This window comes from Rhamphochromis sp. 'chilingali' (genome assembly GCF_963969265.1).
Source record: "Rhamphochromis sp. 'chilingali' genome assembly, chromosome: 1".
Lineage (NCBI taxonomy): Eukaryota > Metazoa > Chordata > Actinopteri > Cichliformes > Cichlidae > Rhamphochromis > Rhamphochromis sp. 'chilingali'.
In genome coordinates, this window is record NC_137929.1 from 57,054,799 (window position 1) to 57,080,926 (window position 26,128).

Consider the following 26,128-nt stretch of genomic DNA (forward strand, 5'->3'; position numbering starts at 1 on the left):
CCTCATCATCCTGCAGCAGGACTGCCCCGGCTCCGGTGGCACTGGCATCGACCTCTAGCTTAAAGGGGCGAGAGAAGTTTGGAGCTGCCAATACAGGGGTGCTGCACAGAAGAGATTTTGCCGACTCAAAGGCATGCTGGCATTCAACTGACCATTCAAAAGGCACCTTTGGGCTACACAGTTTGGTTAGCGGGGTCACGACCACAGAAAAGTTCTTACAGAAACACCGGTAATATCCGGTCATCCCTAGGAACCGCCTTAGTTCCCGTCTGGTGGCTGGACTCGGGTAGTCCAGGATTGCAGCAACCTTCGCCTCCACTGGGCGGACCTGCCCAAACCCCACCTGCTTACCTAGGTAAGTGACGGTTGCCTTACCAAACTCACACTTAGCGAGATTGAGGGTCAACGAGGCCTCGGCTAGCCGCTGAAACACTGTCCTCAGAAGGGACATATGATCTGCCCATGTGTCTGTGTATAGCACCACGTCATCTAGATACACATTGCACTGGGGCACATCTCCCAACACCAACTGCATCAGTCGTTGAAAAGTAGCTGGGGCATTTTTCATGCCAAAGGCCATTACTGTGTATTGCATGAAGTGGTCAGGGGTGACAAATGCAGAAATCTCTGAAGCTCTGGGAGTGAGAGGCACCTGCCAGTAGCCTTTAAGGAGATCGAGTTTGGTGATGAATTTGGCAGGGCCGATGCTGTCAATGCAGTCTTCCATACGAGGAAGCGGAAAAGAGTCAGAGACCGTTACAGCGTTTACCTTCCGATAATCTGTGCAGAAACGGGGTGTGCCATCAGACTTAGGTGTTAGTAGACATGGGGAGCTCCAGGGGCTACAACTAGGTTGTGCCAAGCCGTTTTCTACTAAGTACTCAACTTCTTCTTTCATGACCTCACGTTTGGCGAAGGGGCAACGATATGCATGCTGCTTGATTGGGACTGCGTCTCCAACGTCAATGTCATGCTCACAAACGTGGGTACGCGAGGGTACGTCACTAAAAAGAGACAGATAGGAGTGCAGCAAGTCAAGTATCTCTTTACACTGGGACGGAGGAAGGTGAGATAGGTTGGCCTCGGCCTTAGCTAAAAAAAACAGAATTTGACAACCGCCCACATTGCTGTCCCTCAGAAAGGGTACCCAGATCATCATCACCCTCAACTTCAACACTTAGCAGGGCAACAGGGACTGAACCGGGGACAGCCGTCCCAGCAGTGTCTGATGATTCTGTCATGCTGGTGTCTCTGGTATGGTATGGTTTCAACATGTTGACATGGCATAGGCGAGTCTTCCTTCTGCGTTCTGGGGTGTTGAGAATATAGTTGGTGTCAGACACTTTTTTCACTATCACATAGGGGCCTGAGAAACGAGCCATGAGGGCAGAACTGGGCACGGGCAACGGCACGAGAACTTTGTCCCCAGGCTGGAACTGTCTTTCCACTGCTTTTTGATCACATCGTTTTTTCATGTTTGCCTGGGATACACAGAGAGCCTCTTTTGCTAACAAAGTAGCCCGTTGCCACCTGTCCTTGCATGTTTTTACAAACTCCATCACAGTAGTTTTAGGCACACAACCACTGAGAAAACTCTCCTTCAACACCTTTAGCGGACCCCGCACGTCGTGTCCAAACACCAGGGTAGCTGGGCTGAACCCCAAAGACTCCTGCTTCACATCACGTATAGCGAACAATACAAACGGGACCCCGTCATCCCAGCTTTTTCCGGTGTCGTGGCAATACTTACTCAACATCGCCTTGAGAGTTTGATGCCACCGCTCCAGTGCACCTTGTGACTCTGGGTGGTAAGCACTAGACACAGAATGAGAAACTCCAAGGGACCGTAGAGTCCGATTAAAATCCCTGGACATGAAATTGGTACCCTGATCTGTCTGCACGGTTTTCGGGAGGCCAAAGGTGGTAAAGAATTTGACTAGTGCTTTGGTAATGCTTGCTGTTGTGATTTTCCGCAGAGGAATCGCCTCTGGGTATCGAGTGGACACACACATTATGGTTAACAAGAACTGATTCCCTGCCCGCGTCTTTGGTAAGGGGCCAACACAGTCTACCAGGATATGCTCAAAAGGTTCACCGACAGCAGGGATAGGACGTAGGGGGGCGGGGGGCACCGCCTGGTTCGGTTTACCCACAAGCTGGCAAGTGTGACAGGTGTTACAAAACTGCACTACATCTGCTTTCATTGCCGGCCAAAAGAAATGCTGCAGTATACGGTCATATGTTTTAGTGACACCCAAATGACCTGACCATGCGTGATCATGTGCTAACTGCAGCACATGCCACCGCAGACTGGTCGGAACCACCAACTGCCGCACTACGCTCCAGTCTTCTCCAGGCCTTGGGGTCCACTTGCGCATCAATAAACCTTCCCAAACGAAAAATGTCTGCCTCTTGCTCCCCTCACCTCCCTTATCCTGAGCTGCTGCGGTAAAACACTGAACTAATGAAGGGTCTTCTTTCTGAGCCTTCACAAGTGCTTCCCGGGTGAGCAGAAAAGGAGCTCCAGACACAGGAGCTGGCTCAACCACACTGTGAGCTAACTCTAAGGCTCCATTATCTCCCTCATCGGTGCAGGGCATCACATCCTTCTCTAGAATAGAGCCGATCACTGAATCTGACAAATCAACCCCCCCACCTTGTTGCTGGGCACGTGAACGAGTCAGAACGCTCACCGGGAACACATCCGGGTGCTGCAGGCTGAGGGCATCTAACACAGGCTCTATAACAGGATTGTTGGTCACCTCAGGGGTAGGGTAAACTTTCCCACCCGCGATATCATTTCCCATTATAAAATCCACCCCATTAATCGGGAGAGAAGGCCGCACACCCACTGAGAAGAAACCACTCACCAGCTCACTCTGTACCCAGATACGATGGAGGGGAGCAGGCACAAAACTCATCCCAACACCTCTTACAATGATGCTAGAGTCACAGTCAGACTTCTCATTAAATTCAAGCACACTAGCTAGTATGAGGGACTGTGAGCCACCAGTATCACGCAGAATGGTCACTTCACGCTTATCCTCGGTCTTACCAGAAAGCGAAACTATCCCCTTAAAAATGAAAGGCTTAAAACACTCATCCGGGGTCTCAGGGGAAGGGGGCCTACTGACAGGAGGCATGGTTTTAATCAGCCCAACCCCTTTTGGTTTACGTGAAGACGAGACTGATTGTTTCCGTCTGTAAGCTTCACAATCTGCGATCAGGTGGCCAGACTTAAAACAGAAAAAACACTTTCGGTCTGCCTTGGGACGAAACACAAGTACCTCACTCTTTGGGTGCTGTGCAACTGGCACCTCGCTAGCCTTCACTGGGGCATCGCGCCGGTCATACCTACTGACACTGGTTTTATGGACGAGCGCGAACTCATCAGCCAGCGTCGCAGCCTGCTGTAGCGAGGAAACCTTCTGTTCATTAATATATACCGCGATGCGCTCAGCAATGCAGTTCTTAACTTCCTCTATGAGCATTAGTTCCCGGATCGAAGCCAGGTCAGTGGCTTTGCAGGCCGCACACCACCGATCGAAAAGAACACCTTTTTCCCTGGCGAAATCAAGATAGGACTGACCCTGACCTCTTCTCAACCCCCGGAAACGCTGCCTATAGGCTTCTGGGACCAGCTCATAGGCCAGCAGGATAGCCCTTTTCAGCTTGTCATAGTCCAAGCTGTCCTCAGCTGACAACGAGGAACAAACTTCTTGAGCCTTACCCGCCAGCTTACATTGGAGCAAAATGGCCCATGAATCCCGTGGCCAGTGCAAGGCCGTGGCTATTCGTTCAAACGACTCGAAGTAGCTGTCGACCTCAGTGTCACGGAACATCGGAACCAGACGACTGTTTTTCCCCACGTCAAACGGGGTGTCCGCCTGACGAATGGAGGCGGTCGGAGGAAGGGAAACCTGCCGGAGTTCCAGCTGTCGCAACCTCACAGCTGTCTCTGCCTCCACCTCCACCTTCCTCAATTCGACCTCTCTGGCTCTAGCAAGCTCTGCGTCTAAACGCCTAAGCTCCAGCTCTTTCTTTAGCTGGAACTCCCTCTCACGGTCCTCCTTCTCTAACTGGAGACGAGCCAGGCGTACACGGAGCTTAGCATCCTGCTTCGAGCCTTCACTTGATTCAATGGAGAGGGGTTCGAAGCGAGGCAATGTCATGGGTTTGTCCACAGGCAGCCCCTGACCAACAGGTGTCGACACCAATGGACCTACAGCTTGAGCTGACGCCTGCGGAACAGGCTGAGACGCTGCACCATGCTCAAGTGGACTGGCAGATACTGGCAAGGCCACTATCCCTTTCTCCACCAAGCCAGCCACAAGAGCAGCTTTCAGCTCAGCCTTACGCAGAGCTGTGGAAACAGAAATGCTATAACCTGATGCCACCTCATGCAAATCCCTCTTCCTACAGGCGTCCAGTTGGACAAGCAAGGGGTTTTTATTAAACACGGCAATATCAAAGGTAGCCATCAACTCTAAAAACAAAAAACTACCTGAGGCTAACAATAACAACAAAGAAGCACCACCTCCAATACACAAATGAGAAAACAGGCGGGAAAAGTGTGGCCAGAGGTTAACCAATAAATAAAAGTACCGCCGACCCTCTCCCCAGACCTGCCTACTAAAATCTTAGCCTAGTTAGCTTCTGGAGTGTACCAGGCTCGAGGCAACTTTAAAGGCTAAGCATCAAGTGCACAAAGCACCGACAAGCCTACCCCCGACAGGGAACTAATCCCCACCCGGGATTACTCCGAAAATAATAAAGGAAAAATAAAAAATGAGTGCCTGAAGGAGGAGCTTACGCTCAGCTAGACACTCCCCTTTGCTAACTGGAGAGAGAGCACAGCAGATACCATACAACTAAACAAGCCACCGGCAAACAACTCACTAAAACTCAATTGTTGTTCCTTCCATTCATATCCCGGACGAGCCCCCACATTGTTACGTTCCCCCCGAAGGGGTCTAGGCATGTGAGAGAGGGGACCAGTAACAAATGAGTCCGGAATCAGAATGAAAAAGGAAAACAAACAGAGTTGTTCTGCATCAATAAAACTTTATTACAAAATGGTACAGGTTAACATTAACTTAAAGGGCCGGCAACGCCGTCTTACCAATAACGCCAAAGAAACAAAGAAAACACTCGCAGCCACGAAAGGCAGGAGGACTACCAAACAAACACAATAAAAAAGGAGGCACTTCCCACACTTCCTACCCTACTCCCCACCACGGGGAGACACTCTCAGGGCCCACAAGGCCGTCTGCTCACTGGTCAGAAAGAGGCTGTCTGTCCAAAATCTAGCACAGAACCGCGTAGCGCCACCGAGGAAAAAGCCACCCTGCTCACAGCTCATCCCCAGTTTAAATAGCCTCAGAGGATGATTGCTGACTGGAGTCAGGTGGCAAACGAGGCTAATCAGCAGCAGCTGTGTCCTGGGGAGAGAGGAGAGTGAGAGAGACAGAGAGGGGTAGGAGTGGCAAGAGGGGTGGAGGCGGGGAGAGTGGGCAAACACCCCACCCACACACTCCCACAGCCTCACAGAACGTAACAGACCACATATGGACCTAAAGGCCCAGCTGTAACTTAAACATCTGCTGGCTGATGCTGATTGTGTATGTATTACAGCACCAAGAAAGCCTTGTTAAACAGTCCAGATGCTGGTTACCACCCACTCCTAAATCCTCTTATTTTAACATTATATCATTTTATATTTAACAACCCCTTCTACTGATGTTAAAAGAATAAACTGATATTTAGAGACCATGGCACTAATGCCTTCACATTTATTTTTTAAAATCCGTCATTATTGAATCAGGACTTTTTTTTAAAACAATCATCACAATTTTATAGGCTCGTTTAATTTCTCACAGACATATATAAAACCTAAGCTTTCCCCATTGTTGTGCTAATTCTTGGTACTTGGGACTCAGTTACACTCGTAGGCCTGTTTTATGGTCTTTTATTTGTCATTTTAAAAAACGTTCCCTCACCGTGGTTTGTTGCCCAGCATAGCAGCGACATCAGGACTGAAAGCAAAGCCCAAGAGATAAAGAGTCAATAGATTTTCATGTGTTTTTGGTTTAAAAGCTAAATAACCACTACTCAACCTGTGGGGCAGTGACCTAAAGTGTCAGACTGATAAACAGGATGTGCTCTGTAGGGGGGAGGTGAGGATACAGTTTAACACCACCATAGTTTACCTGCACCATCGACCACTAAATATGAGCTTTTAACTAATTTAGTCACCTGAAACTGTGAAGCTGTTAAAATTTCACCTTAAACACAAAAAACCCAGCTGGATTAAAGCACCTGCAGCATCCACCTGTACTTCCTTTTATACTGTGTAACTACATTTACTGTTACAGCATTTTTTCCTTTAGTTATTAACACAGGTTTAAAGTCTTAAGTAAAACAATTACCTGTGGCTCCAACCCACTGCCACTCTCAACCAGAATACCTTAAATATACATATTACATACTGAGATTTTAAAAAGAGCATGTGATACTTACAGAGCAGCCAAAGAAGAGCTGTTTGTCCCATCGTGTCACACAGATCTGAGACCTTTTTGTTCCACTGCAGCACTTGAGTCCTCCTCCTTCCTCTCAGTAGTAAAGTTTGGGGGCTCTGTGGTTTCTCTGCAGCACTTCTAGGAAAATAAAGAAAAAAAAGTCTAAAATGTTAATCAGGAGGTGCATTAAAGTGACAAGTACAAAATGACAGAATGAAAATGTCAGTAAGGGTGCTTACCTGAATTTTTTTCATTTTATTAATTAATTTTTTTTTCTGTATCACACACACATAAAAAGGCTCAGAGTAACTCGGGTTTTACGACACAGTAAAAGTGAGAATTAAGCAGAAAGAAGTGTACGTTGACTGTGTCCTGGGCGACGGTGGCACAAGGTTTGTTCATGTTTCCTTTAATGTAATAAGTCATGTGGAATCAGGTAAAGTAGTGTCAGAACAGTACTTTAGTTTTCCAGTGAAAGGACTTGCAGCCTCATTTGATTTATGTAGGAGTTGGGATATGAGAGCCTGTGATATGTGATACAAAGAGTAAATTTGATGTGCATGTTATAGTTTATGTGTGTGCAGGAGAATTGTGCATTACTTTAATATTTTTGTTTTATGGTGGTAATGTGGAGGTAAACAGTTTCTAAACCAGAGCTCTCGATTCTCATTCCAGATTTATTCTTCATCACCACCCAAAACATAGCAACACACTTATATGGACACTGGGTGCAAGTAGAGCCCTCTAGTGGTCCACCACAGTAATATATATATATATATATATATCCATAGGTCCATCATCCTATTCATGTAGCCCCTTCCGTCGGGTTACTTGCGTAGTAGCATTCCAACAACGCCCTGTTTTCGTCTCTTGCCCACCGATGCCTTCTTGTTCCAGTAGCCCACTTTTCGTCAGGGTGCCCTGGTTCCTCAACACCTGACGTGGACCTTGTTGATCCGGGCGACGTCCGACCGGCATGCCTTCATATTGTCTCGCTCATGTCTGCGGTAGGCTCGCTTAGCATAGGGGGTCTAGCCTTAGGACCCTTACTGGATACAGACGCCCCAGGCAGGAATCGAACTTGCGATCCTGGGTTCCAAAGGCGTGTAGTCTAACCACTACGCTATGCAGGTCGGACGGTCCTGATCCCCATGGACCCCAAGAAGGGACCGGGACCCTCCAACTACCGACCAATAACCTGCCTCAGTACTACATGGAAGCTCCTGTCAGGCATCATATCGGCTAAGATGAACAGGCACATGGGTCAATACATGAGCGGGACGCAGAAAGGAATTGGCAAGAATACCAGAGGCGCAAAACACCAGCTACTGGTAGACAGAACAGTCAGCCGAGACTGCAAGACAAGACTGACCAACCTGTGCACTGCCTGGATTGATTACAAGAAGGCCTATGACTCAATGCCCCACAGCTGGATACTGGAATGCCTAGAATTGTACAAGATCAATGGGACCCTAAGAGCCTTCATCAGGAACTCAATGGGGATGTGGCATACAACACTAGAGGCCAACTCCAAGCCCATAGCACAAGTCACCATCAAGTGCGGGATCTACCAAGGAGATGCTCTGTCCCGACTGCTGTTCTGCATAGGCCTGAACCCCCTCAGTGAGATCATTAACAAGACTGGCTACGGATACCGACTACGGAACGGAGCAGTTGTCAGCCACCTCCTGTACATGGATGACATCAAGCTGTATGCCAAGAGTGAACGAGACATCGATTCACTGATCCACACTACCAGGCTATACAGCAATGACATTGGAATGTCGTTCGGACTGGAGAAGTTTAGTCGGATGGTAACAAAGAGAGGGAAGGTAGTCAGAACTGAGGGGATTGAACTACCAGAAGGCAACATTGCAGACATAGAGGACAGTTACAAGTACCTGGGGATCACGCAGGCGAATGGGAACCATGAAGAGGCCGCTAGAAAAGCTGCAACCACCAAGTACCTGCAGAGGGTCAGGCAAGTCCTGAGGAGTCAGCTGAATGGTAAGAACAAGATCCGGGCCATCAACACGTACGCCCTGCCCGTGATCAGGTACCCTGCTGGGGTAATAGGCTGGCCAAAGGAGGAGATAGAAGCCACTGACATAAAGACAAGAAAGCTCCTTACCATGCATGGAGGCTTTCACCCCAAGTCCAGCACCCTGAGGCTGTACGCTAAGCGGAAGGAAGGGGGCCGGGGACTGGTGAGTGTCAGCACCACAGTCCAGGATGAGACAACGAACATCCAAGAATACATTGGGAAGATGGCCCCAACTGACCGAGTGCTCAGTGAATACCTCAGGCAGCAGAAACCCAAGAAAGAGGAGGGAGACGAGGAACCATCATGGAAGGACAGGCCCCTGCACGGTATGTACCACCGGCAGATAGAGGAGGTGGCTGATATCCAGAAATCCTACCAGTGGCTGGACAAAGCTGGACTGAAAGACAGCACAGAGGCACTAATCATGGCAGCACAAGAACAAGCTCTGAGTACAAGATCCATAGAGGCTGGGGTCTATCACACCAGGCAAGACCCCAGGTGCAGGCTGTGTAAAGATGCCCCAGAGACAATCCAGCACATAACAGCAGGGTGCAAGATGCTAGCAGGCAAGGCATACATGGAGCGCCATAACCAAGTGGCCGGCATAGTGTACAGGAACATCTGTGCCGAGTATAACCTGGAAGTCCCGAGGTCAAAATGGGAGATGCCCCCAAGGGTGGTGGAGAATGACCGAGCTAAGATCCTGTGGGACTTCCAGATACAGACGGACAAAATGGTGGTGGCTAACCAACCGGACATAGTGGTGGTAGACAAACAGAAGAAGACGGCCGTAGTGATCGATGTAGCGGTTCCGAATGACAGCAATATCAGGAAGAAGGAACACGAGAAGCTGGAGAAATACCAAGGGCTCAGAGAAGAGCTCGAGAGGATGTGGAGGGTGAAGGTAACGGTGGTCCCCGTGGTAATCGGAGCACTAGGTGCGGTGACTCCCAAGCTAGGCAAGTGGCTCCAGCAGATCCCGGGAATAACATCGGAGATCTCTGTCCAGAAGAGCGCAGTCCTGGGAACAGCTAAGATACTGCGCAGGACCCTCAAGCTCCCAGGCCTCTGGTAGAGGACCCGAGCTTGAAGGATAAATCACCCGCAGGGGCGTGATGGGTGTTTATATATATATATATATATATATATATATACACACATATATATATATATATATATATCTTTGGTAAAGTTTCTGTGATGCATCAGCTAAGGAGACCACCATTCAGCCTGGAATGCAGCAGTAATCAATTAATATCTTTTCTTTTTGCAGCTCATTTTCGCTACCCAAGCATTACTTCGCAATTAAAGTCCTGCATGCCGCGAAGTGGTGTTTTTTATTTGGTTGGTTTTTAGTTAAAAACAACAGTTTCTCCACTGTGGCAGGTCATAGGCGATTTCTCTTTTTGGACAATATTCCCCCTGCTTTTGAAAACACTCACTCACAGGGCACAGATGAGGCAGGGGTACACAGGTATGTCAGTGCTAACTTATATAAGTGAGGATAGATATATTTTCGTGTCTCCCAGTATTTAAGGGGGTCCTCCAGCCTTCCAATATTTGGCTCCATCATGTACCGTTGGACCTCAATATTCGCGTCTGCTGTCACATTTTGTGTCTGTGTCTGCCTGACACTTTCATCCAGGCGATGCCACAGGTTGTTACCTACAAAATAAGGGGAGTTTTATGTGATACTAACAATTCAATTTCAATTTAATGTTATTTATATAGTGCCAAATAACAACAACAGTCGCCTCAAGGCGCTTTATATTGTACAGTAGATCGTACAATAATAGATACAGAGGACATCCCAACAATCAGTTTATATAAATGCAACTCAAATGCAATAACAATAGTACCGTGGGAAACAGCCTCAACAGATTGTGACGTTGATGGCTGTGGTGGTGGTGCGGAGGAAGAGGAGGTGGTGGAGACCCTCAGTATTGAAGCACATTCTGCTTTCAGTCTTTTTTCTGCTCCGCTAGCTCTTGCAGGGCTGAGAAACCCGAGTTTCCCGAACCTTGGGTCCAGCAGTGTCACAAGGAACATAATGCTCATGGTTTGTATTTTATCCAGCTTCTCTCTCAATAGCATCCTCAGCTTCTGAGCCAGAGAAGACCCAATGGATGGTGATTTTTCCATTTGTTCATTGAGGCAATGATCCAGCATAGTGAGCAAAGGTATGACCTTTGACCCAGACACCCTTTTTTCCTGAGAGAGCTCAGTTGTTATCGTTAAATGGTGCTAGGACAACCAGACACTCTGAAATTATACCAAATTCCTCAGATGAAACAGGTGGGATGTCTGTTGTGAGACTTGCCAAAGCAGCACCCACTGGCTCCCTTTGCTCGAACAGTCTTTGCAGCATATTATAAGTGCTGTTCCAGCGGGTTTCCACCTCCTGTAGTAGTTTGAGTTGAGGCTTCCTTAGTTGTTGCTGCACCACTGAAAGCCTCTCCTTACAAAATACAATTAAAAAAAGCATACATTAGATTGTCAAGGGAGCAGAACTATACACTTAAGTAGCATTAAAGAAACTGTAATTAGGCCACTTAAGAACTTACCTTTGCAATGGTACTGCTCCTGAAATATCCCACGATCTTCCTGGACTTGGCTCGGATGTCAGAGACCTCAGGGGTCTGGTCAAGGGCCTTCTTCACCACTAAGTTCAGGGTGTGAGTTATGGCATGTTTGAGTTGTAGCTCCCTTACACAAGCCCCCATATTGGCAGCCCCATCTGTTACTAGGAATGTGACTTTGTCAGTAATTGCCCATTCTGCCATGAGTGAGCCTTTCACTTGTGCAATGTTTTCTGCAGTGTGTGCATTAGGAAAATATTGCACTCCTAAAAAAACGGTGTTTAATGTGCTGGACTCATCAACAAAATGGCAGGTGACTGCAAGATAGGCCTCTGTGTTGATGGAGGTCCACATATCTGATGTCAGACTCACAGCTGCTGCCTTCTCAATGCTGGCCTTAGCTTTCTCCTTCATCTCCTGGTACCTGGCCTCCACCATGACTTTAAGGGCCTAAAGGAAAAAAAACAACTTTTGTTTAAAAGTACGACATGGCTGTGAAGCAGTGTGTAGTAGCTACAGACTGAGTCCTGCCTGTTCACATTTTATTCTGTAAAAACTAAATTTTCACTGCTTTTATGACCTTTTAGTGGGGAGAACATAGCTAGGATTTAATGATTTAACAAATCTTTTGAATCCTTTGTCCTCCACAATGCTAAATGGCTGTGAGTCCTCAATCACCATGCTAACCAGGTCTTCATCTATTGGAGATTGTTCTCCTGAGGAAAAACAATAAAGACAAAGCACAAATATAAATATCACACACGTCACTTATTACAGTTGTATAATATTGTTATATCATTTAGTAACATTACTGCATCCTATATTATCATTGCATTTGATGGCTCACCTGGTCTTGCTCCACAATCGGTGTTCCCCTTATTCTCATGCAAAGCTCTGTAGTGCCTAAGCATGGATGAGGTGTTGTTGTTATATCCCAGCTCCCTGGCACAGAGCAAACACTTCACCTTGTACAAAAGTACAGACAGCTTAGCATAAATTGTATTGCAGCATCAGTATTATGAAAATACATCTTCTGTAGAAATTTACATACCTTGTTGGGAGGAATAAAATCACAATGTTCCCACACAGGGGAGGACATCCTCCTCTTCTTAGCTGGCTCCATTCTCTCCTGACTTTCTCTCCTCACTCTCATAAACCTCCAAACTGTCTCCAAACTCACTAACTGCAACTCTCCATCAAACACCCACATTTTGAATGAAGTCTGAGGGGTTTATATCGCTGTCATATCTCGCGGCAAAGTTCGAACCACTTCATGAACCAGTCACGTGGTACAGCCGGGCAGCGAGGCTTCGGACGTCATCATTTTCAGCTCCTCCCATAAATGAAGCAAGCCATCGCGGAAACGCCCCTCCATTACACGACACAAGCACCAAAACAAACAAACGGCTTGCCCAGCTCAATCGTCGTTTATTTTCTTGCAGAAATGCCGTCTTTTGTGGTTTTTCTCTCCTGTGCATTCTTTGTGACTTCTGCATTAGAAGGTACGTTTCATATTACTAGCGCTAAGATAAACTGGCAGGCTTTCCACAATATAAATAACAGCAGTGCAGTTGTGTTGCACGTTAAAACGGAAGCAGCTGGTGCATTTGTTTTGACACCACAGATGGAGTAAAATGTAAGCTAAGAGTTTAGAAAGTATTTTTAATATATTTGTCATGAATTGTTGGTGGTTAAAGTCATCATATTTCATATTTGATACTAAATAGTGATGGGTAGCTGAGGCCTTGTGTGAAGCGTTTCAGCACATTCCCCAAACTGTATCGATACTGTGTCGACACAGTGCTGCTGTTTTGCTCCATACTGACACCTGCTGGACCTTAAATATCACTGCAGGCAACTTACTTGAGACTCACAACAGACTCTGATTGAATGACCTACTCATACTTGTATACACTGTAAGGTATTGTACTTTCCATGGAATCATTTTATGTTTTACATTGCAAATATTGTAGACATCTTTAAAATATATTGTGAATGACATTAAGTGAAAATTAAAATGAAAGTATTGTGAATGTAATATTACCCATTTGACTCAGAGTTTATTATAAATTTCTAGTCAGAAAAATAGGTTAATCCAATGTTTTTGCATTCAGTCTATTGCGTTTTTTTGTTTTGTTTTGTTTTTTTTGTACACCATTTCCCCAGCTTTGGAAAACTCACAGGCACAGATAAAGCTGCGGTACACAAAAGCTGTAAAGCCAGGTGGAAAAGGTTCTGATAAGATGTCTTCCTATTCCCCCAGTACGTTAAAGGATCCTCTGATCTTGGAATGTTTCTCTCTGACACTCTCCACAATACTAAGGGGTTGGCAGTCCTTTATAATAAAATTCATGACTGCCTGGTCCAGAACAATCTTCCTAGATGCTTGATTTCAAAATAATAAAACACGTATTAATAAAAAAAATATGATGATGAAGCTGTTCAGTGTCTATATAGGCCGACCTGTGTTCATTCTCAGTGTGTTTGTCTCCTCATTTTCATGTTTGGCTCTGTAAAGCCCAAACACTGAGGAGGTGCTTTTGTTTGTGTAAGAAACGCAGAACAGATGCGACATTTAACCTGCATAAAATGAAATAAATAATCTACACTTCAAGTCACATTGCTGTTTTTCCTATTCTGATAGATTACACTGAAACAAACAGTTACCTTATTTGCAGTTAAAAGTTCAAAATGATCTCACACAGCAGAAACATTTCTTTTTCTTTCGGGCTCCGTTTTGTTATGGAGAGATGTGTATTTTTATTTTATCTTTGCGAGAGTAATTTTGTGTTTGTTTGGGGTTTTTTGGTGGCGACTCATTCCGTTGGCAGATACGGATGCGGTACCTTTTAAACACAGTTTGGCGCGTTGGCAATGAGTGATACGGCGGCTGTCGATCACGTGACTTTTTCTTAAAGCGACGCACGCATCGATACAGGCTTCGCTAGGTGAGCTTGATACATGCGTCGGTTCGTCAGTGTTGCAGGACCCATCACTAATACCAACATGGTGAAAAATTGCACTCTGCAGAGAAAGTAAGACTCGTGTGCACAGAATGAAAGCGAGACTTTACAGGTTAATCGTTGGTTTCTGAAGTGGTGTCGCAGCAGGAACATGTTGTACTCTGGTTCTCTCTCGTCACTTCTCCCTGAAGTCAGATAACAAAGACATCCACAAAGTGTGTGTGTTATAGTAAATCTTGTGTGACGTTTTCTGATCATTTTTCTTCAATTTTGGTTATAACGAGTTATTTGAATGTATGAGCTCACTCACAAAGAGAGAGGGAGAGGATCTGGCACCACATAAAAGTAATGCAATCGAATCAGTTTTGTTGCTGATCTTTCACGTGTCCAAAACACTAATAACCCCCAACACCCCACACACATACTATTTATTACATGGAAAACAATCCCGTTTTTGTGGGGTTCAGTAGCGGTTTTAGGCGGTTGCCCGGGGCGGCATCACGGGTATCGGCAAAAAAAAAAAAAAAATGCTCGTACTCATGCTGCTCCGACGTCATGCCAGAGCATACTGGGGATGGCATAGGCACCGATCGGTTTTTTATCGCCCATTTGCTAGGGCGCCCACCGTTTGCGAGGTGCGCCTGCTGCTTGCGGCACAGGGAGGAGAGGGCGGGGCTGCGGGGGATTCTCTGGCTGGCTGGAGCAGCATCTAATAACCAACTCGTAAAATAAAACAAACCAACAACAAACACGAAAACAGCAGACATTATGATACAGACTTATAATTTGCACCGATGTTTTTCCTCGGTGCGCGTGCTCGCTGCTGAAGTCAAAGTAAACTTTATTGCCATCTCTGCTACATACAGTCCAGAGTAGAGAGACGAGACGACGAGGCTCCAGTTACAGCGTGTTTCTCTGGTGAAATTCAGTATGGTTCCGACAACAGTTTTATGTTAATGTAATGTGTGTGTGTCTGTCTCTCTCTCTCTCTCTCTCTGTGTGTGTGTGTGTGTGTGTGTGTGTGTGTGTGTGTGTGTGTGTGTGTGTGTGTGTGTCCAATTTAATGTTTGATCGTTTTGATATTTCGTCAAGTTAAGTGAATTATTATTTTTAAAAAAATTGCTATTGTTGCATGAGGATTTTATGGCTGATTTTTTGCTTGTACGTTTTTGGCCTCAAAGGTGGCAAAAGGGTGCAAAATACATCAATTCATATGTTGATAACATGTAAGAGTAAAAGACACTGGATTTCAAAAATTTTACTAACGTTTGGAATAAATGTACAAAACTACCAGAATAGGGCATAAGGGCTAAAACGTTGTTTAATAAGAAAAATAAATAAATAAAGAATTTCAAGATGTCCAAAATGGACAGTATAGCACATCATTAATATTTGCTTTCTTTTTCTTTTCTCTTTGTGTTTAGATCACACAGAGGTCAAAGTGAGATCTGGGCAAAATGTCACTCTCCAGTGTCAGGGTCCCAGAGGTTTAAATATCACCCTGTTAGAGTGGAGCAAACCTGAGTTCAACTCAGAGAGTTATGTGTTCTTCTTCCAAAACCATCGTTTGTATGAAAACTACCAGCATGAATCCTTTAGAGGCCGAGTGGCACTGAAAGATCGATCGATGAAAGATGTTTCTGTGATTCTGAGGAACGTCAACATCAACGATACAGGAACATACAGCTGTGAGATTACAACCAGGATGAAGGGAAAAGTAGTTCATGAGGTTGTGCACTCCATCAACCTCAAAGTCACAGACTCAGGTGGGTTTGTAGAGGTTCGACTTACAGCTTTTAGAGCACAGCTGTTTGTGGAAGGGTTTCACTTCTCTTCTTTTATTTTGAAAGGTGTTTTACTTGATACACATGCAGCAGTTGGAAAGCGAATAAAAGTAAACTCAATGTGAGCTAATACTGAAGTTTTTTCATCCCCTCCCTGTTAGTGGCTGAAAATAGCGTGAAACATGATCACATGGATGCTCTCCAGTGATTGCATCTGCAGTCACATGATCAGCAATCAGCTGCTGGCAGTGACATCGTGTCTACTGACTGTTAGATATGTTTTAAACTTTAAAACAAGAAGTATTGTCAGTACAATCAGTAGCAGAGTTCTCACGGGTGTTTCTGTCCTGCTTGGTTCACAGATGAAAACATCAAGGGTGGAGAAGAAGAGGATGGAAAAAACATGAATAAGTCTCTCCCACTTATATTTGGTGTGTCAGTTCCAATTATGATGTGTATTGTAATTCTAATTATAGTAATCATCTGCAAAAAACAAAAGGAAAACCCACACATGAATTATACAAGTGTCAGTTCGCAAATGAACTTTTACCAGCTGATGAGAAAACTTTGCTCAGTCACTTAAATGATTGTGACTTTTGCTATTCTATAAAGTTGTAAATATTTGAGGTTTTGCAGCTTTGCACTTTACTGAACCTTTAATCACGGCTAAAGCTTAAAACACCCTGTTAGCAAGATGATTAATAAAGCCGCTATGCACAGCAGTTTAACATCACAACCTCGGGACACATCCAGGAAGCCGATTTTAACATCCATCATTAAAACTCATGCTAGTGCTGCATTTTAGCTTGCTGTACTAATGTGTAGGTGACGCACCATGGTGTAGTACATCCCCCTTACTGTGTAAACACTAGGGACTGGTACCAGTATCTGGTGCCATTATGGTACCGGTTCTGACATAAACGGTAGTAACCAGACTGAAAAGCAGCGCACATTTCAGTGCTTTTTTTTCCCTGCGATGTCATGCACTTTGAATTCTAGCCAATCATTTTACCTTTGCAAGCATAGTAGGCGGGCCCAGGTACGTACCTTCTTTTAGAGCAGAGCTACAGATTAAAAATGCCCATGGCGAAGTGGTCAAAAGTCTGGCTGTACTTCACAGCAAAAGATGCAAACTGTGATGGCAGATACTCCCTTCACCCTGGCCAAAAAGGCTAAAATGACCAAAGAAAAAGTGGAAAACAGTTAAATATGAGAGGTTTTTGGACAAAGTTTGTGTTTTTTCCATTGATTAAGCACTGCTTCCAGCCAAGAGTGATACCATATATGCCCTATAGCTGCAGAAAAGGCTAACATTGTTATCTTTTTACAAAAAAACAGCTGAACATGAGAGGTTTTTGGACAAAGTTTGTATTCTCCAGTCTTTAAGCAACGGTTTGAGCACGGTTTGAGCACCGGCACCGTTTCAAAAGTACCGGTTTGGCACCGGGATAAAACCTAAGTTTTGGAAGTTTGGAAGTTTCAGTTATGGCTGTTATGGTCTTTAAAGTGGGTTTAAGTTGCTTTACCTTTTTTTCATTAAATATGTCTTACAGCCTTTAAAAGCCTGTGTGTGGTCTCCCTCTTGATTGTCACTTCCTATGAGCCGGGTTGTGACAAAAATAATAAACAACCTTGGCATTTTGTGAATTTTGTGCAATTTCATTTTAGTCGGGTTTATATGGTGAGTATAAAGTTTCATAGGAATCCCTAAAAATCTTGTTTTGTTTTTGTTTTGTTTTTTTGTCAGGGTCACATATTGTGTATTCGCAAAATTTTGTGAGAAAGTGTTTATACCACAAATTCAGTTTTTTAAAAAAAAAATATATTCATTTCATTTAATTCTAGGTTTTTTGTTTTTTTTTTTGCATATTTTGTTCTGTTCTGTTCTCACATAAGCTTCTAAGCATTTGATGGTTTGATTTTATTTTTAATAATCCCTCAATATTTTTGTTTTCTTTTTTTCTTTTTATGTGATGAGAAAGAAATTATTTTACTTCTCATCACAGCTTTTCCTGCTTCCCAGACTGTCACAGCGCAAACATACAGAGAAAAATAACCATTCATTCATACCTGGAGAGAAGCCACACAGAAACGTGAACATGAAAAGAACAATCCCAAACTGGATTCAGACTCTGGACCTTCTCCCTGTAGACTGTGGTGACGGTGCCACCCTTTTTAATAATGGTCAATGGTAACTTTATTGTCCCTGACGGGAAATTGATTCGCAGTATGTCAAAACGAACAACAAACATACAACCAACACATCACGTACACTCAATAAAAATATAATATAATATAATATAAGCCTGATAAAACAACCTAGATTATCCATCGGAAAATGTGCAATGGCAACAACACTTACAATTTAGTGTTGTTAATTAAGATAATAGCACTAGGTACAAACGACACTTTATGTCGCTTTGTCTTCACTGCAGTCATTTTATAACGACGACCTGATGGAAGCAGTTGAAAATCATTAAAGAGAGGATGATCTGAACACAACAGGACAGAGGTTTCCTTCCTCAGCACCTGCCTGTTATAAAAGTCCACAAGCTGGACCTGAGACCTCCCTGAAATCTTGCCCGCCACTTTAACCAGGTTGTTAAGTCTGGTCTTATTATCCATGGACATAATACCGTACCAAGCAATGATACAGAAAGTTAAAACAGATTCAATAAAACTTTTATAAAAGAGAGTCATTTCAGATGAAACATTAAAACCTCTCAACCTCCTCAAATAACCTGAGCCTTTTTAACTGTAGCAGCAAGATGCGACTCAAAGGACAGGGTCTTATCAAGAACAACCCCCAAATACTTGTAACTATCCACCATTTCAATGGCTGCACCATTTACCACTGTAAGCGCAGGATGAGGGGATGACTTCCTGAAGTCAATAACCATGTCCTTGGTTTTTAAGGTGTTAATCAATAAGAAGGACTGATCACACCATGAAACAAACTCCTCCACAACAGGCCCATGGGAATTCTCTTCACCATGAAGGAGGCTTACAATGACTGTGTCATCTGCGTATTTGATGAAATACCTATTGGCCTGTGTGCTGCGACAGTCATTAGTGTACAAAATATACAAAAGAGGAGAGAGACAACAACCTTGTGGTGAGCCAGTGGAAGAGTTCAGCTGTTTGGAAAAACAGCCGTTTATTCTCACACACTGAGATCTGTCAGTTAAGAAGTCTAAGATCCAACCAACGAGATTAAAATCAAGTTTAAATTGGTTAAGAAGCTTGTCCACTAAAAGATGTGGCTGGATAGTATTAAAAGCTGAAGAAAAATCGATAAATAAAAGCCAAGCATGAGCTTTGGCGCCATCAAGATGGCGATAAAGGAAATTCAACAGAGTGACCACTGCATCATCCACACCTCTACAAGGCCTGTATGCAAATTGTAGTGGATCTATCAGCTTCTCTACTTGCTGCAGGATCTCCTTCCTGACAAGTTTTTCGAAGGACTTCATCACTAAAGATGTAAGAGCAACAGGCCTAAGATCATTTAATGATGTAGGTTTTGTGGTCTTAGCCACTGGAGAAATAATTGATTTTTTCCATACCTCTGGAACCTTCTGTTGCTGAAGAGATAAAAGAAAGATGTGATAAAAAAATACCACATAATTGCTCAGCGCATGTTCTAAGCACCTGGCCACATATATTATCAGGACCTGGACTTTTATTAGTCTTACTCATTTTAAAAAGATTTCCCACCCTTCTTTCATCAAAGAACAAAGCTGGGGGGCCTCTGGTGCTCTCTGTTAAGGAATCAAGTGTATTCCTTGGAATATGGTTATCATTAAATCTCGAATAAAATCTGTTCAGCTCATTGGCTAACTGAAAGTCTGAACTAAAACCAGGGAGACTTATCTTATTACAGTCACTGAGACAGTGACCAGTCATATGTTTCATGCTAGCCCAAGCCACCCTTAAGTTATTGCTACCCATCTCCGCCTCTACCTTATCCTTGTATTTTATTTTAGCTTTTTTAATTTCTGATCTAATCTCCTTCCTAATTTCTCTGACTTTCAAGGTATTCCCTTCAGTAAAAGCTTTATTCCTTTCGTGAATCAGCCTCATAAGAACTTTAGAGGACCATGGTTTGTTATTAGGGAAAGAATGCACAACCTTTGAGGGAATAATCGTGTCTCTACAGAAGGATATATATCCGCAGACAACGTCAGTGAGTTCATTAATGTCTCTACATGATTCAGTAAACACCGACCAGTCTGTACAGTCAAAGCAGCCCTGCAGGGCTAAAGAGGCATCATCACTCCAAACCTTTATACGGTGTTTCCTCACTTTCTCTCTTCTCAGTACAGTCTTATAGACTGGCAGAAGATGCACCGTGTTGTGATCCGAGGATCCGAGAGCGGGGCCAGCCACAGATGTATACGCACCTTTTATGGAGCCATAACATAAATCCAGAGTCTTATTGAAGCGAGTGGGACAGTGCACATACTGATAAAAACTGCTCAGTGTTTTCTTCAAGTCGCAGCGATTAAAGTCCCCAAGAACAATATTAGGGGCTTCAGGAGAGAGAGATTGTAGAGAGTGGATGGCATTGGAGATGGTGTCAGTCGCATTCTTAGGATTCGCTTTGGGGTGGATGTAAACGACAGTGACGTTGATCTGTGGGAATTCCCTCGGCAGATAAAACGGCCTCAAAGACACAGAGAGGAGCTCAATGTCAGGCAGACACACTTGTCTGCGAACGGTCACGTTTTTACACCATTTCTGATTTATATACAAACACACCCCTCCTCCTTGCGATTTCTGGGTAGCTCCGGGGTCTCGATCCAAACGTATGGGAAACCCGAAGCCATTTAGTTCCAGAGAACAATCAGGGTCAGAATCCTTGAGCCAAGTCTCTGTGAATGCCATTTTACATTCATCCCTGTAGTCACGTAAATGTGCAACATTCAAATGCAGATCATCTAATTTACTCCTCAGAGACTGCACATTAGCCAGAATTATTGATGGTAAAGGAATACGGTTGTACCGTATTTGCTTCCGCAATCGCTGACGTAGGCCTCCCTTCTTACCCCGCTTCCTTGCTTTGACTCTGTTAAAAATAAAAGTGCCCATGTGATTACTGGATAATCCAGAGCTGGAAAACACTGGAGGGTGAAAAGAGTCCAAAGACGGGCCTGTCCACCGAAGATCCAGAAGAAACTCCCGTGAGTATGAAATTGTATGGGAGTAGCACTGACTCCAAACAACCGCCAGGATTGCCAATAAAACCAAGCGAAATAAAAAACCCATCTTCAACAAAAGAAGTTCCACAAAGCACAAGCCGATGCTGTAGGATTTCCTCAGGCAAAAAAAAGAAAAATAAGATAAAATAAAAGAATAAAAAAGTAAAAAATAAGTTAAGACACTGACACTAACAGACAGAGACAACCTGCTGGTCGCCGCAAGAGCAGCGCCCTGGATGGTACAGACTCAACCCTTGGTTGCAATCATAAACAGCAATTGTTTATTTGATACATGAATGATACATAAATGTGAAACAATTTGATAGGTTTTACTCAATTTTATGTTACATTTTAAATTACATGATCTCAATAGAATAAATAAATCAAGAGTAAACTTTCACTTAATGTTTTTGTAACTGTAACAACCGTTCTGTGTCTGTGACAGTGGAAATAATAAATAAATTAAATTCAGTGGTGGTTCCCTTCAAAGCTCTGCATCATTTCTGTGTTTTTTTTTGTTATTAATCACAAATACTTCACAAAATTTTACACCAAATTTAATCAAACCACCGACTTCAGCTTCCGCCGTTTAATTCTACTCTTTGCTTTCGCTCGCAAAATACAAAACTTCTGTTTTAGGATGAAATGTTGGGCTTTATAGATTAGAGCTGCAAACATTACGCCACAGCTCATCCACTCTTTAACCTGAAGTGACTGTAACACCTCTGCATCACAGGTCTGATAAGCTGCTATAATATTAACTGGCAGGAGGGGGTCAGTCTAAAAGAGACGTGGCACTCAGAAAACCCTGAATTCAAATCTATGGCAGACAGCAACAGTAAAGATGGTTGCAGAGGCTGAAATCCCATGTGTGAAAAAGGGTTTTTAAAACTTATTTTGGGGCAAAGTCAGCAAACGTTAAAAAATGCTTGATGTAAGATTTGACTGCTGATCCTGTACATGCAGTGTTTATGTCCTGGTGACCATTCAAATAAAAGACAGTGCAGATAATGCTTCATAAATATTTACCAATGCAGCATTTCATGATGGCTGCAGAGTGATCGGATCTGCTTCTAGAAGGAATCTCCTGTGTGACGTGAAACTGGATTAGCTTTAAAATGTTTAATTAAAGACAAACAAACTTTCCACGTCATCCTGAGCTCTACATTCAAACTGTTCCAGTGCAGCTGTACAGCTGTAAACACACACAGAATATGATTGAATAAATAATATAGAGAGGAGTGAAGGGATGTGTTTGGCAGCCAGCTGGACGTCACTGGGTAGACTGGTTAAGCTGTGGTGAAGGTGTGGGGCTCGGCTTCAGTGAGGAGTAGATGACCGCTGGCTCTGGTGGAAGATCTGAACACAAACACACAGATTACAAACATGAAAAAGGCCTGCATCAGCTCTGTTTATGACAGCAGAGATATTCACTGACTGATGTGAGCAGGAGCAGGTTAACACTTCTCTTCCTTGGAGCTGATAACACCTTCATATGACCACATTAGTCTCTCTACACTGCACAAAGACCAAAGGGCTGTAATGTTTTCAATGTGGTTTTCCCAGTGTCTGCTGGTGCAGGCTGAGATTTAAACTTTTTAAAATTTGATTTAGGGTTGGACCTTTGAAGAGGAGCAGCTGTACCTCTGTGTCTGCTGTTTGTCCTGATGGTGATGTCTCCATAAGTGATGTCAGCTGTTCTCTGCACTGCAGCTGAATCGCTCTCTGCAAAACAAGACAAAGTCATGTGAGAGATACAGTACTTTTTGTGCTAGGGTGAGATAAAGATGGACTTTTCATGAATTAGAGCTGCAAACCTGAGGCACGTTCTTCACAACACATCCTCTGTTTAATCTGAAGCCACTTTAACACCTCTGCTCAGTTTAGCTCTCAAAACAGGAAACTTAATGACCGCAGAGCTGCTCATGTGTTAAAGCGATGCAACTGTTTACACCTCTTGTAAAAGAAACCCTTTTATAAATGATTTAAAATAAATGTTCTTACCTGACTGGCACAGCATCACCATAGAGCTGCCCTGTGCTCATGTGGTACACAGAAAACATAAAAGCTTCTGTTCACTGTGACAGTCAAATGGACAAACTAAGAGGTTTTTTTTAACTTTTTAAGCTTTTTTTTAAAAAGTTATCTGCAGTTAAAGGGATTATATTGCTGTTAACATCATCAATTAACATCTTCAGTTCTGCATCATGTCTTTTTGTTCATGCCACTGCCTCATTCATGCCTCCCTGTCATTCACGCACATGTACTCTGTCTTGCTTCTGCTAACTTTCACTCATCTTCTCTCCAGAGCACACCTCCACCTCACCTCTTTTGTGGAAAGAGCAGAGGACTTTTACAGAGTTTCTAACAGGAAACTTGTCGTACCTCTTCTCCTGTTTGACCCGTGTCGGCCATCTGCTGAAGTTCTTCTCACTGATGAGGAGGTAGCAGCTGCTGCAGGATCTCTGTCTGCAAATACCACAGATTTCCCTCTGATAACACAATAATTATGGCTGCTGCTGGTTTGACAGCTGGAATATGAATATTTATAAGAATAATGGAAAGTCAATGGAAAGATTTTAGTCAGTAAACTTGGATGAATAAAAAACAACTCTTTCTTTCTGAAAGCTGCGGTAAAAGAAAAAAAAAAAGCTTTTCTTTTTTTAGTCATAATACAGGAAACTGGACGCCAGCAGAGCAACTCACATCAAAACTGTTTGACCACAAAGTCTCAAGTGCTGCATTGCAATCAGCACAGGGAAAAAAAAGCCAACTAAAAATATCAGAATGTAAAAATATATTTAAAAAATTACAAATTATTTTCAAATGCTTAAGTAGAAATTGATGCACAAATACAGCCTTTAGTTTAACTTTAAATTAATCCTCAGGTAGTAATGTGAAGGTCTTTGTGCAAAAACTGCACTTTCTTGTGCATCTTGTGTTTTTAAACAAGCAGTTCACCCCATCATCAAACTTACATGTTGCAGTGCTGCTTCTACTTAGATTACTGTGATTAAACCACTGATGGAGATATCTGATGCAATATAATGAAACTAACTTTTACTCACCTTTTAAGCCTAAGCAGAGAAAATTGATATGATTTTGAGGTGAACTGTCTTTAACCTTTTAATTAGTGAGCTATGTGAATGTGTGTCTCACCTTCAGATTGCCTCCGGACACGTCGTCTCACTAGTCCAACCAGTACAACCAGCAGCAGCCCAAATATGGAGGGAACAGACACCATCACAGAGAGAGGAGGAGAGGAAAATGAGGAGGGGAGGGAAGCAGTTGAGGGTGATAGAGGAGGAGAGGTGGAAGGACCTGGAATTAATGAGAACATGTGAATCTTTGTGATCAGTTTGAGCTTTGGATGTAAAATCTGTAAAAGAAACATAAGATCCTCACCTGTGACAGTGATCCAGCTGGATGGAGACTCTCCATGACCGCTGATGTCACACTTGTAGAGGCCTTCATCAGACCTGGAAACATGCTGGATGGTCATGTGACCTGTAGGCTGCTTCCTGATGAGGGAGCCATCTTTATAGAAAGCAGCTGGGAGGTTGGAGGGAGTGGTCTTTGTTTTACAGAGCAGAGTGACGTCATCTCCCTCCATCACAGGGAGGACAGGACTCTGCAGGATCACTGATCCACCTCAACACAGAGACAAACTACAGCATTTCATCCATTTACACACAGCTTCATCAACACTAACTCCACACACTCAGCTTACCAGCGACTGTCAGGTTAACCATGTTACTGATGGGACCCTCTCTGGACTCACACCAGTAAACTCCACTGTCCAAGGTGACAATGAGGTTGAAGATACAGGAAGAACCAGCTGATTCTCCAAATTCAGTTCCACACTGAGTCCTTGTTTCTCCATTTGTGTTTCTCCTCAGAGTCCATCCAGCAGAGCTGTCGTCCTCCTCACAGCTCAGAGACACAAAGTCTCCTTTAAAGAACTGAGAGCTGCTGGGACTCACAGTCAGACGAGCTGTGAGCATTGATTAAACATAACATAAAAAATATTTTTGTTATAAAGAAAGCATATACATGATATTGATTTTAGTAGCTTAGTTAATTTAAGTATTTTACGTGATAGGATGACACCAATGCAAGAAGTCTAGTCTGTAAAATTTTCTTGTATTTGGCTGTCAGCTATTAGTGGTATTATAACAAAGTGGAAGTGATGGCAACAACAGAAACTCAGACACGAAGTTGTACAGGCCACCTCCAAACCTTATGTAGCCTTTAGATTAGCTCAACAACAGTGCATGGAGAGCTTAATGGGATGTATTTCCATGGTGAGTAGCAGCCATGCCTTATATCACCAAGCACATGCAAATCGTCAGATGCAGTGATGTAAAGCACGCTGCCACTGGACTTTAGAGGAGCAGAGATGTGTTCTCTAGAGTGATGAATCATTTTCCTGACCATTGGCAGTTCTGTCTCATTGTGCCAAGTGGACGGGAGATTATGTTTTTTTGTTTTTTTGTTTTTGTTTTTAAGGATTTTGGCTTGGCCCCTTAGTTCAAGTGAAAATAATTCTTACTGCTTTGGCATACCAAGACATTTTGGACAATTTCATGCTCTTAATTTGTGAGAACACTTTGGGTATGGCCCTTTCCTGTTCCAACATGATTGCTCACCAGTGCATCAAGCAAGGCAATAAAGACGTGGATGAACCAGTTTATTGTGGAAGAACATTACTGGCCTGCACTGAGTCCTGAAACCGAATCCAATAGAATGTATTTGGGATCAATTATAGTGGAAACTGTGAGATGACCTTTTTGTTCGCTGTGTGGAGCGGAGAGATTTCGCAGGTCTTTCCTCCCCACTGCTGTCAGACTCCACAATAAAAACTTTTGCAGCTGATCAAACACACAAACCCACACATGTGCAATAAGACTCCTATATGTGCAATTCTTCTTCTGACGAAGTTGTATTTTTGTATTTTCCTACTCAGTTGTATATAGTATTTGTATTTTATTTTATTCTATTGTATTTTATTGCATTCCAGTGTTTTCTAATTTCTGCTA

General features: G+C 43.6%; 2 protein-coding genes and 1 long non-coding RNA gene across 5 annotated transcripts; 1 reads left to right on the forward strand and 2 right to left on the reverse strand.

The window, feature by feature from the left end:
* Window positions 1–10,087: 10,087 nt before the first annotated feature.
* LOC308406632 (E3 SUMO-protein ligase ZBED1-like) lies at window positions 10,088–12,432 on the reverse strand. Of its 3 annotated transcripts, none has more exons than XM_080897735.1 (6): window positions 12,193–12,432; window positions 11,989–12,106; window positions 11,829–11,857; window positions 11,127–11,591; window positions 10,422–11,020; window positions 10,088–10,227 (listed from the first exon to the last, which is right to left on the reverse strand). In XM_080897735.1, exons 1-5 carry the CDS (start codon window positions 12,349–12,351, stop codon window positions 10,784–10,786), a joined length of 1,008 nt encoding a protein of 335 aa, XP_080753861.1. In that variant the 5' UTR covers window positions 12,352–12,432; the 3' UTR covers window positions 10,088–10,227; window positions 10,422–10,783. The 3 variants fall into 3 exon arrangements, with proteins under 3 accessions (XP_080753861.1, XP_080753859.1, XP_080753860.1); XM_080897733.1 differs by having other exon boundaries at window positions 11,820–11,857; XM_080897734.1 differs by lacking the exon at window positions 10,088–10,227 and having other exon boundaries at window positions 10,304–11,020; window positions 11,820–11,857.
* A 78-nt stretch (window positions 12,433–12,510) lies between these two features.
* Window positions 12,511–17,598, forward strand: LOC308406177. The gene is made up of 3 exons (XR_013973467.1): window positions 12,511–12,643; window positions 15,529–15,870; window positions 16,251–17,598. It is a non-coding gene; the product is annotated as an uncharacterized lncRNA (long non-coding RNA).
* A 5,921-nt stretch (window positions 17,599–23,519) lies between these two features.
* Window positions 23,520–25,093, reverse strand: LOC308409185 (low affinity immunoglobulin gamma Fc region receptor II-like; the record flags this gene model as incomplete). Its single annotated transcript, XM_080901761.1, has 4 exons — window positions 23,520–23,620; window positions 24,249–24,410; window positions 24,495–24,740; window positions 24,820–25,093. 4 exons carry the CDS (start codon window positions 25,091–25,093, stop codon window positions 23,520–23,522), a joined length of 783 nt encoding a protein of 260 aa, XP_080757887.1.
* Between the last annotated feature and the right edge of the window lie 1,035 nt (window positions 25,094–26,128).